General features: G+C 42.3%; 1 protein-coding gene across 2 annotated transcripts in view; it reads right to left on the bottom strand.

Annotated features, from left to right (window-relative positions):
* Nucleotides 1–13,174, bottom strand: part of EYA2 (EYA transcriptional coactivator and phosphatase 2) — a 64,582-nt gene that overhangs the window by 7,198 nt on the left and 44,210 nt on the right. For both annotated transcript variants that reach the window (XM_009282208.1, XM_019472828.1), the window contains exons 9-11: nucleotides 10,042–10,131; nucleotides 2,957–3,015; nucleotides 590–750 (exon numbers count right to left, since the gene is read on the bottom strand). In XM_009282208.1, coding sequence (XP_009280483.1) covers nucleotides 590–750; nucleotides 2,957–3,015; nucleotides 10,042–10,131 — 310 coding nt within the window. The remainder of the gene's footprint in view (nucleotides 1–589; nucleotides 751–2,956; nucleotides 3,016–10,041; nucleotides 10,132–13,174) is intronic.

Here is a 13,174-nt window from a genome sequence, read left to right as displayed (position 1 = left end):
GTACGCTATTCCTCCAACTAAAAAAAAAATCTTGTGGCGATATTCTGAGTTTTGCTTCTTTCTCCTTCTAGTCAGAGACCTGGCACTGATGTTCTAAAAGAGAAGCAGAGCAGCCTATTGGAAGAACTGTCTGGAACTAGCTGAGATGAAGGAACTCAGGGCATCCTGATACCTGGTGGTATTGTTTTGGGGGAGTTAAGAACAGGCTGTTATGATACAAGAATGCCTTCAGACAGAGATCAGCCATGTGTCTGTTGAAAAAAAAGCACATTTAGTTTTGAACTGATTGCTTGCTTACTAAGCATTTTGGAAAATTGGAGAAGGTTGCTTTCCTGCCAAAGAAATTATAAAATAAAGCCCCACACTCAGACTTGAGTCCTCCAACTGCTAAACCAGGTATTTTAGCATACCTCCTGCAAATCCTGTACAGAACCTTATTTAAGGATGACTGCTGAAACACTTGCTCAGCTCAGTGTGAAGTATTTTCATCACGATGCTCTCTACACCTCCTCCATAGCATGTCCCTAGCAGGGTCAGAAGCATTTGTGAAGATGAAAGGCACGCTTGTTGCCTGACCATAGACACTTACCCCCTACATTGTTTTTGTAGGTGTTGTACATCTCTTTCACCCGACGGTAGCGGAATGCTAATTTCCTCATCCAGTCAACTCCCCCATGAACGCCTGAGCCCAGACACAGATTTGCACTGGCAGTTGAACTGTGAAAGCCATCTGCGGAGAAGTTGTATGTGCTGGGAAAGGGAGGAGGAAAGGGGAGAGGTCAGTATAATTACAGTCTATACAGTGCCAGCAGGGAGTGAAAACAACTGAAAAGAAATGTGGAGACAAGTGGCAGCAGAGATATACACAGGACATGCTGTACAGAACTGGAGTTCATCTCTAGCATGGTTACTAGCACAGATTTAAAAAATGTTCTTACTGTAAACACAACGCATGTTACTTAGCACTCCCTGCCAGTTCTGAGGTTCTCTGGACTACAAACACCTGACTGTCCTCAGGTCACTGAAAGTCCTCACCTGCCTCTCATCCAGGCTGGTAAGGTAACTGCAGAAATACTCAAATCCTAAAGGAGAAAATTCTGGTGTTATCTTTCTGACTCCTTGCCTGTATTGCTAAACAGGCTCTGAACATACATTAGATCAAGAAAAAAACCTAAGAAATTAACTAAAGGAGCCTTAACTGCCTGCAACATGTAAAGTTTGGGGGTGTTTTTAACTGAGTTAATATTTCAAAGCAACTCTGGAGTAATTACCACAATGAATTGGGTAAAGTAAAGCAAGCGAAAGCTCCACAAACACCTTAAACAGGCAGTTTCTCTGAAGGAAGCAATCCTGCCTTCTATCAGGCATTTGTTCCTGTCTTCAGCCCTCCTCGATGTCCCCTTCTTTGTACCAGCACAACCACTTCTTCAGCACTGAGGTGAATCAGAACAGGGAACTGTTCCAGTTAAAAGATAATACAGCTTTAAAAAAAAAAAAGTTGCTTTTCACCTGGATCAGTTCCCTGGTTTGGGGGAGGGCACACAGAGGCAGTACCAGCTCATGTCATCTTAAAATGTTTGCCAGATGACAGCATCAGGATGGGTTTCACGGTTTGAGTAGATCTCAGACTGAGCTGCGATGGAAGAGGGCAGCTGCAGCTCATGGGGCACAGTTGGCTGGATCAGGTCACAGACCCAGTGGATTTGGACAAATTTGGCTTGAACCAGAGCAAGGGAAGGGACAGAAAAGCTCAGTGACACAGACCTACCTTTCTCAGCTGCAGCTTGAAGTTAGCTCAGCTTATAGTGCTTCTGACACCTCACTGGGGGAGCAGCCAGTGCTTGTATATTCACATCCTGATTTACTGCACAGTAATTTCCCCTTCTGGAAAGCCCTGATGCCACTTTATTTCTGTATTAGAGCATCCAGATAGGAGTTTAACACGCTTAACATACTTCAGTCAGCTCAGCTTCATTTCCCACGTAGCTGCCATGAGCAGCTGAGAAGTATTTCTGAAACAACTGAAACTACTCAGGCAGGGGCTTTTCACAGGTTTCAAGATACACAGTTAGCATACGGATTTTTTTGTTCACTCAAAGTAAGCGCACTGATTGAGATAAAACCCAAATTAATGTTTTAATCAATGCCTGCACAAGTATCCAGACTCACCTGCTTACAGGCCACTGGAGCCAAAGGGCCTAAATATACATGTGCCATTTCAGCGCATTGCAAAGCACAAACTAGCATTTCAGTTACAGCAAAAAATCTTTCAAATGTTCTCTGCAGAAGGAAAAGTCTCTTCCCTAAAACAGTTCATGTTTTCTGTGCTGTTTTTGCACCAATTTCTTATAATAACCAGCCATAAAAACACAAATTATAAAGCTCTGTATGAGCTCTGCACACTTCATTCTTGTGCCAATTACCATGACTCTGCAGGCAACACTTTGGGAAAGGCAGACGTAATTGTACAGAAGTAGTTTTTATGTACATGATGCTCTAACTTATACAGATAATGATAATGTTTGGTGTAGTTTTGGTACAAGCTTCTACCAGTGACAAGGCTCTGGCACGGCAAGGTCCACAATCCTCACTACTAAGCCCATTCATTACAGATTGAGCAGTGGGAAACCTTTCATTCTGGTTTTGAGGTGTTTTGGCCACACCTGTGCCAACTGGCTAGCCAAATCACATCAGAAACTAGTGTAGTCTGACTGGAGTTCAACCTAATTTTAGATATATTTCCCAGGATGGTTCAAAGCTCAGTATAGTCAGGGCTTGACAATAGGCACAGGCATATTAATGTGACAAAGGGGACTCTGTGCTTAATAAATGCAGACAGCATGGAGCCAGGGAGGGGAGAGGGCGCATGGCTGTTTACATCACTGACCAGCCCCCTGCTATTTTCAAACAGCTGGGGACTATCTGACTTGCAGCTTCCAGCCTGGAGATCCCGTACCTTAGATCTTGACCATTATCATCTGATGATACATCATCTATGTGGATCTGGTCACAGTCCTGAGAAGCGTATGAAAAAAAAATACAAGAGTAAGTAAATGCTTTGAAAAAAATTTTGAACAAATGTAATAGAAAATTACTTTAAGGGTAATATTAAGGAGATAAAATCTTACATATTGCTAGTATTGACTGGCACAGTCTAGTCAGTTAATTGTTAGGAACAAGTATCATATAGCACTTGAATATGAATAGACAGAGAGTGTGTGTGTGTATGTATGATCTGCTGTTATCTAAGGGCACAACAGCTCTTGAATAATACAGTAAGTGAAAATCCTTCCTATGCAGACAGGAGGGAGAGAGATATGATTGCGTTTTAGCCAGGAAAACTGTGTTTTTTAAACTTTGTATGCACGCTCCAGCAGAGATTTGGCAGCCTCTGCCCCATAAGAATACTGCTTTGGACAGGAGGTGTATGCCCACATAATTACAAGGGAAGAAGGTCTGTCCCAAAGAAACTTCCAGACGCCTATCCTGCTGGTGTTTTCCCAGTTCATTCTGAGGGGGCTGAGCTTCCTTTGATGTGCAGGGAAGCTGGGCTGAAGCACTGAAGGCGGCACCCTTTCATAGCCCCAGCCACAGACAGAACTAAGGAATAATGTGTGTCAGTAATGAGGAAATTCGTGCACAGGAAATTTAACCAGAATATATACTTGGAGCTCAGCCTGCATGAAGTATGTACTCTTGATCTTATCTTCCAAAGTTCTTCATTGTTTCAATGGTGGAGGCCCTGCCTCAAAAATTTGAGAAATGTTATTTCTTTCGTTTCTTTCCTAGTCTTAGCATTAAGATCAGAAAGAGAAAAATCAGGAAGCTTCTCCCACCACCTTAAATCTCCTTTCACCATGACCGCTGCAGGTAAAAACAAAACAGAAAGCCTTCAAGCTGATGAAGACTATCTATTGTTCTGGTTGATTTTTCAACAGAGGTAAAACCACTTGGAACAACAGGACTCCCAAGTCAGAACAACTGCAGCTAACCCAGGTGCAGTTATTTTTCACCACTTCGGTATTCTGTAAACCACAGAATTTGTCTTACCTTCCTTACACAATTATGAGTTTGATGCATTACTTTAAACTAGCCCCTTTCAAAAAAAGAAAAAATCCCCAAACAAGTAACCAAACTTGCTATCAATGACAAATGTCACAGACAGTTCTTGTCCATAATCATGAGATCTTCTGCAGCATTTGTTTTAGATAAGTCTCAAAAAGACACACGACTTTATCTTGTTCTCGTCCCATCAGTCCTCTTATCAACCTATCACTGGGGCGTATATTTCTGCATATAACTGGAGCTAAGTGGCTGAATAGCAGAACTCTGCTGGCACCTCTCTGTCCCCTCCACCCCCATCATTTTTTAAGCCCCCCTCCCAATAGCTGTTTGAGCCATGCTCGGATAATATTGATGCAGCCCACTCCAGTTGTATGATGCAGGGCATTAAGTCAGGGGAAAGGTATTTGTGGAGGGATCTGTTTTTCTCATTTGTGAATGAATTGTTCTGTACACTGAAGTGTGACAACAGTAGCTATCGCATTTCTAACTTAATAAAATACCATGACACTTCGTGAGACGCTACCTCATAGTCCACCGGCTGAGCCTATCGTGTTACTGGGTGAAACACAGGGAAGCTGGTTAAAGCAAGAATGTGGACCATGTTTTACTACTTGGTTACAAGACTAATTTTTCATTCTTGCAGAATTTCCTTGAAATCTTAGTGAGTAGGGAATCAAGACAGGGTATCTGGGCTGCTGAAAAGAAGGTCCAGACTGTTCAAATGGAAGTCTGCAATGGCAACATATCCCTGTTTTCACATCTGCTGACTTTTTAAAATGATACTCTAGGATCTCAGAGGTATACGATGTGTGGCACGTACAGCCTGTAACTGAGTCAAACATGTAAGACTTCAGTCAACCCTCACAACTCTGGGAACTGAACTGGTTTTACTGTTGTGGTATCTCTAGGTCAGTCTATGCTACACAACCTACCTCCAGGTGGGCCCAGACCCTTGTACCCACATGTAAAGGAGCCTGAGCTAATGCATCTTTGAAATGGTACTGCAGGCTTGGAGAAAGCCTCTGCTGCCTCCTTGTGAAAGACAAGCTGCTCCTGAGGACACATGGAGAAGCCCCTTCTGTTATCACTTGCGCTCTCTCTGAATACTCTCAAGGTATGTCTCGTGCACATATGAAAACAACTTATGAACACACAGGTTGTCTATTTGTGTATCAGGACTGTGTTAGAGATTTTTAAACATTTTGTGGATTCATTGATCAGTCAAGCTTGCATCCCTTATTAGGTGGGGGGTTAACAGTTCCCAGAACATAAAACCTCCAGGGGTGGCTCTGAAAGGCAGTAACTTGTAAACACACTAATCCCCTTGGTTGTTAATTCCTCATCCCCTTGTCAGTCCCTCTGTCCTTAATACCTGTTTTCCAGAGTGCTAGACAAGAATATCTCCAGAGGGACTCGGGGTGGAAGGTACTATTCTTTAGCCAGCGTTGCACTGTGAACAAAAGGCATCTGGGAGAAAAAGCACAACCCTGGAAAGCCCAGAGTTCGTATTTTAACTTCACTGTGATCAGTGAAGTTAAATCACTTGGGCAACTCCTTTTCTCCATGATTTCCCAAAAGGGGAACAGAGAGTGAGAATACATCCTTTCACGTGAATATTTGCTGATATATTCTGCAGTGTGATCAGAGCCCTTTGTACACAACACCTTGTATGGCCTATACTTGCAGACCGTAGGGATTTAATCCACCTGTACTGTTGCAACTGCAAGCAGAGATGACGTGGTCGACAGGCATCTAAGTGTTACATGGGTGGATGAATTAGTGTGGCAAAACCACCCTTGTATGATTTCAACACGTGGCTCAGCAAACACAGGCCTTGATTGCCTGGGTTGTGTTGCTAACAACCTCCAGAGTGGGACAATGCTTGTGTCACTGCACGCCCTGGAAGTGCTACACACTGGCTGCCCTTGTCAAGGTTTGCTGCCTTGATTCTTTGCTATGGGGCAGGCACACCACTAATCTGTGCTTCAACAAGCATTGATCCCCGCCCCCCGAATCAGCCGGAAAAAGTCCAGCTTCTAAGTTGTACAACTTAAAGAGTTAACTTGCTGACAGAATCCCTTTCAGTAAAAAGACCGAAAGTGTTTGGTAGCAGTCTAGGTCTAAGGCTTCTCCAGTCACTCACGTGCCCTGGGGACCAGTATCAGCCTCCTTCTATCCAACTAGCCTGAGGTTTGGGGAGAATCGAATAGGAAACTGACCTCTTTACTAGGCTGCAGCACTAAGAGAGGATGGGTTGAAGCAGGTTATCTGAATGGATCTGCTGGTTCGCCTTTTCACACATCCAAGACTCCCACTCCTGAGCATAGTAGCAAAAATGTATCCAGACAATGCATCCAGGAAAGGATTGCCTGAATCCCTTCTGGGTAAACCCTGAAAACACATAAACCCCTGGCTAACAACAGAGTCTCAGAATCATTTTTTGACAGAAAAAAGGGAGTACTCCAGTTCAGGCTCCTCACTCAGACTTTGAAGCCAGTTTTTTGCTACGATGTGAAATCACATCCTCACCAGACTAAGGAGGATCACACAAATGCTAGTAAGGACTGTGCAAACCTTGCTTATCTATGGACAAATGTTTCATCCTCATCAGGCACATTCTGGGAATGCTTCAAAAGGGCTTTACACTCTGGCAGCACCTTCTGCTCTGCACAGCACTGAAAACTGCAGCCAGCAAAATAAACCATTCCCCTGTGCTAAAGCAAGGTAATAACCGATTTCCTTGTCCAACCTGCCTCTCTGGTGAGGATGGGTGACATTTCCTCCACTTCTCCCCCTGCTTCCGCTGTCAGGACCGAGGCCAGCCATGCTCTAGTTGGTTCAGTCTGCTAGGCACCCCAAAATGCATGAACTTGGCTATGGATTTGTGCCAGAGAGATGTTTTGTTATGTTTAGCATTTTCTAGTAAGAGTACTCTTGCTTTGGTCTCGAATGGGGCGGCTATCCTACTGCTTTCTCAGTTATGGCTTCTTTCACCCTGCCCCAACACAGAAGATGGTCAGAAATGGTTTCAGCCCCATGTGGTATTAGCTTATTTTGTCTTGTACAGGCCCGTGTTATACCACATGATGGTGCTAATGTATACGGTAATGTTTGTGGGTCTAGAAATGAATCAGCTCCCATGCTTGTTTTTAATCTAAATTTCTTTTTTCTTTTTTTAAGAATATCATTCGCTGCATTTTTTTTAAGCCTAACACTTGGTGATGTATGATCCTTAGATATCACTTTGTGAATACTCAAACCTGACTTTTATTTATCATCCTAAATGAAGGAGTAGGATGGTTAACGAACAGAGATGGATGACTGTTGTTGCAAATTCTTCCAAACTGAAATGGCTTTTTTTGGAAAGTGAAATTTTGTAAAGAACATTTACTTCTCTTAAATTCTCCCTCATCCCTCATTTTTTTCATTGAAAAGGCTCAGCTAAAACCAAACCACCTTGGTTTGGTTTGGTTTTGGTTTGAAAAAAACCTTCGTTTGTTTCACTTATCAAGCATGTGTGAAAAGGGAAAACTGAAATTTTTCAGTAGAAAACGCTCTTCTCTTTCCAGCTACCTGAGCCGTGCATCATCATTTAGAACACTTAGCATTTTTATCTTAGTGCTGAACCTAAGATAAAATTGTCTCACAATGCTCTCTCTTTGCTTGTTTCTGCTCTGGCTAGCTGGAACACTACTTGTTTTCAAAAGTTTTTAATGTTTTTCAGTTTTGAGCCATCCAGGTCCAGCAGCAAGTTGTTCTCACCTTTAGGTGCCTATGCTGTCCCTTTACACCCTCTGGCAAGTCCATTAAAGCTATATTGACTCACTCATTCAGCTGCCAACTTTGTGTTTCTCCATTTTTTAGTAAAAGCAGGTAAGCTGATAAGATAGCTTAGGAAATCAGCAAAAATTGCTTCTCTTTTCTCATGCAGCAACAAAACAGCACTAGTAACATAAATGTTTTTATTTATCATCTTTGTAGCCCAAACTACTTTGAGACAACCTCCCTTAATATTTTGCTGAACAGATGTGCCCTGTAGCACCTGGCTCTCTTCCTGTGTTGAAGATGGAGTGCAGGTATTCTGCAGAAGGTTCTGATTTCTATTTAGAGACACAGTGCTAAACTTCAGCTCTTCACTGGACTAGTTCTTACTCAGTTACATAGTCCTGCTGGAATGAGAAAGACCCATATCTGAAGGATTTTTGTTTAGCTTTTGCTTCCTTAATGTCTAGAAACCGCAAAAGAAAAAAAATGCAACACACCAACTTTTTACAATTAAAAACTTTGCTCTACTGCAGTGGCTGAAAGAGACACAGTGCTAAACTTCAGCTCTTCACTGGACTAGTTCTTACTCAGTTACATAGTCCTGCTGGAATGAGAAAGACCCATATCTGAAGGATTTTTGTTTAGCTTTTGCTTCCTTAATGTCTAGAAACCGCAAAAGAAAAAAAATGCAACACACCAACTTTTTACAATTAAAAACTTTGCTCTACTGTAGTGGCTGAAGAACTTGACAGACCATGTGAGATGACACTGACCAAAGGACTCCGCTTCTAGCAGCGAAAGCTGTTACTGACTCATAAATGTGCAGAATTTGACTGAGGCTAGACAATTTGATACTTCATTTCATGTTTTAGCGCGGTAAGTGAAGCAAGGAGAAAACTTGTTTTAAAATGATTTGCCAACTTATACTCTTGCAAAAGTCTAGATAGGCAGAGGGTTTCTGGAGGGTGGCTTTGTGCAGGACATGGAGGTCTGCTGCTGCACCACACGTTGAGATCTGATGGGTGAGAAGTCCTAGTTACATATTAAATATTATCAGTACTTATATAGTGCCCTGGACTCTCAAACAGCAGCTTTTTTTTTTTTTATTAAATGAGAAGGATTTTTTCACTTCGCAGTTTCTGTACCCTCATCACCAATTCCCTCTTTGAAAAAAGCTGAAAGGAAAAATCTGTCAGTTCAGGTGCTACCCACTACTTGTCTTTGACAGGAAATGAAAATTCTCAGCAAGTGAAACCTCAGATTGTAAGGAGACAGGTGGCAGGAAAGGTTGTACCTCCTGTAATGCAGAGGACCACAGTGCAATTAAGCAGTGAAGGAACCAGAAGTTCCCACTGAACTCATCAGGCACAGAAAAAGTTCTCTCATTTCATCTGGCACAGAAACAAATTCTTCCTTTTTCAAGTAAAGAACAAGGCCATAGAAGTCTGCCCAGGGATGCCAGATTTTTCCTCCTCCAAACACCTCCAAGAAGTATTCTGACTCCAAGGTGCCCACAGCACAAAGCCCATCTTACTCACTTCATATGTGACTCATTCAGACTATTTCTACTGATCGCAAATGCAAACCAATTTTCATCAGCACTGTACAGCTGTTTCTCAGCTGATGATGGAATTCTGCTAGCATCACTTTGCTTGAATTTTACCGTATATTCAAAAGGATTTTTGCTTTGTATAAGGCATAGTCAGATCTAACCATGCCACAAACAGGAAGGATTCTTCCTCTTGGTCTTTATGTTGAAACTCCCATAGTTTCACCCTGCAGTGTGCCTGAGCTTGAGCAGACCTCCTGTTCTGTCTGTGTGTGCAAACAGAGCTTCCTCATGAACAGAGACCATTTTTAAAACCTCTGCATTGGCTCACAGCGAATTGCTACCTGCCCCATAGGATCTATGCTAATTTAGCTTAATGAAATTATTAAACAGCAAATTTCAGGAAAAGCAGCAGCAATGTCCTCATTATTAGATTTAGTAAAACTGCCAAAAGCCATCATTGTTACTGTGTATTTAGAAAAAAAATTCCTTAACAGAATGAAGATGTCAAAGGGACACAGTAAAGTATGCTTCCAATAAGCCATCTAAGGCCCATTTCTTTGGGGTCAAAATTGAAAGTTTCTTGGCCAGAAAAACAAGTTTGTAGACCAGATGCAAATAATTAGGGAGAGAGATGTTAAATAAAATAAGCAGCTACATACCTCCAGGTCATTAAAGAACAGATGTGTATCTGCAAGGTTGAAGATCATTTCTTCCATCGTAAGACCTATCCGCACAGACGTTGTAGTGTCCTGTTAGGGGAAAATCAGTGTTTTTCCATTCACTTTGATTTTTTCTTTTTTTTTGGGGGGGAGTGGGAGATCTTAGAGCAAACATAGGATCTACACATTCCTGTTTCTGAAGATATGTTCATTAAAGTAATTTTATTTCCCAAGTGTATCTTAAGATGATTTTCCCATCCTTTCTTTTGTTCTCCTAGATAATCAAATTTTGTTCATTGAAGGATGTCTGTGGCTCGCCTTGACCAATAATAGCCCACACACTTCAGAAGATATAACTCCTGAGACTGTAAGAATTGCTTCAGTAGGTTAGACCAAGAATTGATTTCCAATAGCATCATTAGTGAATGGTTAAGGGATAGTTATGAGCAACAGAGCACACGGAGGGTGATCCTTTCCTGACTTCATCCTTCAAACCAGCCATAGAAGGTCAGCATTGTTTTCTTTTAATGTCAAACAGCAACTTGGTGAGCAAAATCTGAAAATGGAACCCAGGAGCTCAAACATAAATTGAGTCTCTCTTTCTCTAAAGAGTGTAATCCATGTGTCTCAGCATACTTGGCTTAGGTCTTTACTGCCATGCTAACTCAGGTGATCAGCACAGAACAGGACAGAAAGGCAGATGTGTTGTTCCCACATCAAGCCCAGCACATGATACAGTATCTACGGTCCTCAGCAGCACACGTGCACCTGGGCAGGAGATGCAAGAGCAGCCACACTACTGCAAAGCTCTTCCATCCCCACTGAAGCTGCCTACTTATTTAACAGCATCAGCAGAGTTAAAACAATCCTATCCTACCATGCAAACCCAAATATAGCACGATAAAATGCTATTCCTGCTCAGTGGTATAAAACATGCTTGCAGAGCCAGATCTGTAGCCATAATGGCAGTTAACTCCCAAATAACTACATTGATTTAAAAAAAAAAAAAAGATAAAACAAGACAAGACACAGCACATTAAAATGCTAGATGGGTTCATCTGTCATTCTAGCTAGTGTTACAAACAGCGACATGCTCCCGATGCTCCTGTCTGCGTGGGCTGGCTGACTGTGACGGTTTGCTCATTCTGCCATTTTCTTGTATCAGCAGTCCCCTGCCTAGCTTGGTGTGGGTCTAACTTGGCCCTTCCCGAGAGGGTCCCAAACTGCTTCCTAAAGGGGAAGGACATGATGAATAAGCTCTGGCTACCTGCAGCATTTTTAAAACACACTTTTTTAATGATTAAGAGAACGTGAAAATGCACATGCCATCAGCTCTAAAATGGCTACTACACGTTCTTAAGCACATGTGAACCTTCTCACATCCAGACCCTGCTCCTACCAACATCAGTGGCAAAACCTTAAGTAAATTCCCCTGGAGAAGGACTACACTACCTGCAGCTCTACTTTAGTGCATTTAGTTGATTCATTTTAGAAAATTGTTTTTCCCTGCCCCTTGCTACCCAGCCGAGACACCACAACTGTCCGTGAGACAGCTGTCACTTCATTTCCTCGCCAAGTCCGCAAGCGCAAGCTTAAATCAGCCCAAGTTGACAGGGCTGACTCTGCTTGGCCAGAGAAGCCACCCACAGACAATCCTGCGTGGCAGAAGTGACTGACACTTTTGGTGGGCCATCTCCCTTTCTTCTGGCTTGGAGGGCTACATTAACAACTGACCACATGTGCACAGCAGATCTACTTGGTCTTCCAAGCTGCCCCTTGGATGGGGGATGGCGGCTGCAGGGCTCCTACAGCTCTTGGCTTACTGCATCAAAGCCGCTCAATGGGCACTGGATACAGCCTCTGTGGATCTGTTACTCTGAAACACAACCAAGTGACCTGCTGTACCCAGCCTGGTGCACTGCAATATTAAATGAGTCTCAGCCACTTTTCCATGCGTCTCATGCATAAAGTCAACCACGCCTCCCACCCCCAAACACCTGACCTTATTCTTAAACCCACAGCAAAAGCATAGAAACACTCTGATACAAACAAGGTCACCAGCAGACATTTTCTTATTCATTAAATACTTCAGAAACACAAGCAAAAATAATCTGTGGTTCAGTTGATAAACACTCATAGCTCAAAAGCATCGTGCCTGTTCAAACTAAAAAACAGCAGACAACTTGGAAAAAAAGAAAAGCATTCCCACAACAGGCTTTCATTTGCAATTCATCTTCATTAGGACAGGGTTCTCTCATCTTTATGTTTATGTGAGTGGTTTTCCTCCACTACAGTTACAAACCATGCTAAACCAGGGCAGATTTGTATGTAGTCTTTGCTCTAATCTTCTGCAGATTTCTGTGGAGTCATATTATTCTATGACAGGACAGTAATGAATTAGTTGAGGAGCTCTAACAGGGAGCACAATGTTTGGAGGATGAGTACATTTCAATCAACCTTTGCGGCAGATGCTGTTGACATGGATGGTGTATTACACACTAACCTAATTATTACGCATTCTTGGTGCAGTTCTCTTTAATTAGAGCAGAATGGCTGTGGTTTCAGCCATGTCTGTGACTCACAAGCATTGTGCCCATCTAAAGAAAAGCTCTGTCACTCATGTTTGAACATGCTTGTTGCTGCCCCAGAAAGAAGGGCACTTTCTCCTCTGGGCAAAAAGTAAACTTTAACAGACTTGCCTTGAACATGTCTCTAATTTTAAGCCCCAAACCCTCTCCCCTGACAAGGCACAGGGACATAGGCATAATCAGGACATCTGACTGTGGCCTCATGCGAACAGCACTGAATCAAATTTTACTACCCAGGTGTAGTTACACAGGGGAACTGTTTTGAAGAAAATATGCTGCTAGGAACAAATTATTTTCTAAAATAGTTTTTAATGAAGCAATTTATTTTTATACATTTCAAGGATCATTAGCCTTTAAAACTCTTTCAGGAAATCTCATTGGTTGGTATCTGTCATTTATCCTCTAAGTTTTGTCTTTAGCTTTATTGGTATTAATCACTAATGGGGAGTAGGAAACATTTCCAGTGTATGAAGTTACCTTCTCTTAAACTAAACAATATGGAAATTGAACTGTAGGGGGGGGGGGAATTTTTTTTTTGAGATAGG

This window comes from Aptenodytes forsteri, unplaced genomic scaffold (genome assembly GCF_000699145.1).
Source record: "Aptenodytes forsteri isolate BGI_AS27 unplaced genomic scaffold, ASM69914v1 Scaffold149, whole genome shotgun sequence".
Classification (NCBI taxonomy): domain Eukaryota; kingdom Metazoa; phylum Chordata; class Aves; order Sphenisciformes; family Spheniscidae; genus Aptenodytes; species Aptenodytes forsteri.
Note: the sequence above shows the minus strand (reverse complement) of the source record. Positions and strands in the feature narration are given on the sequence as shown.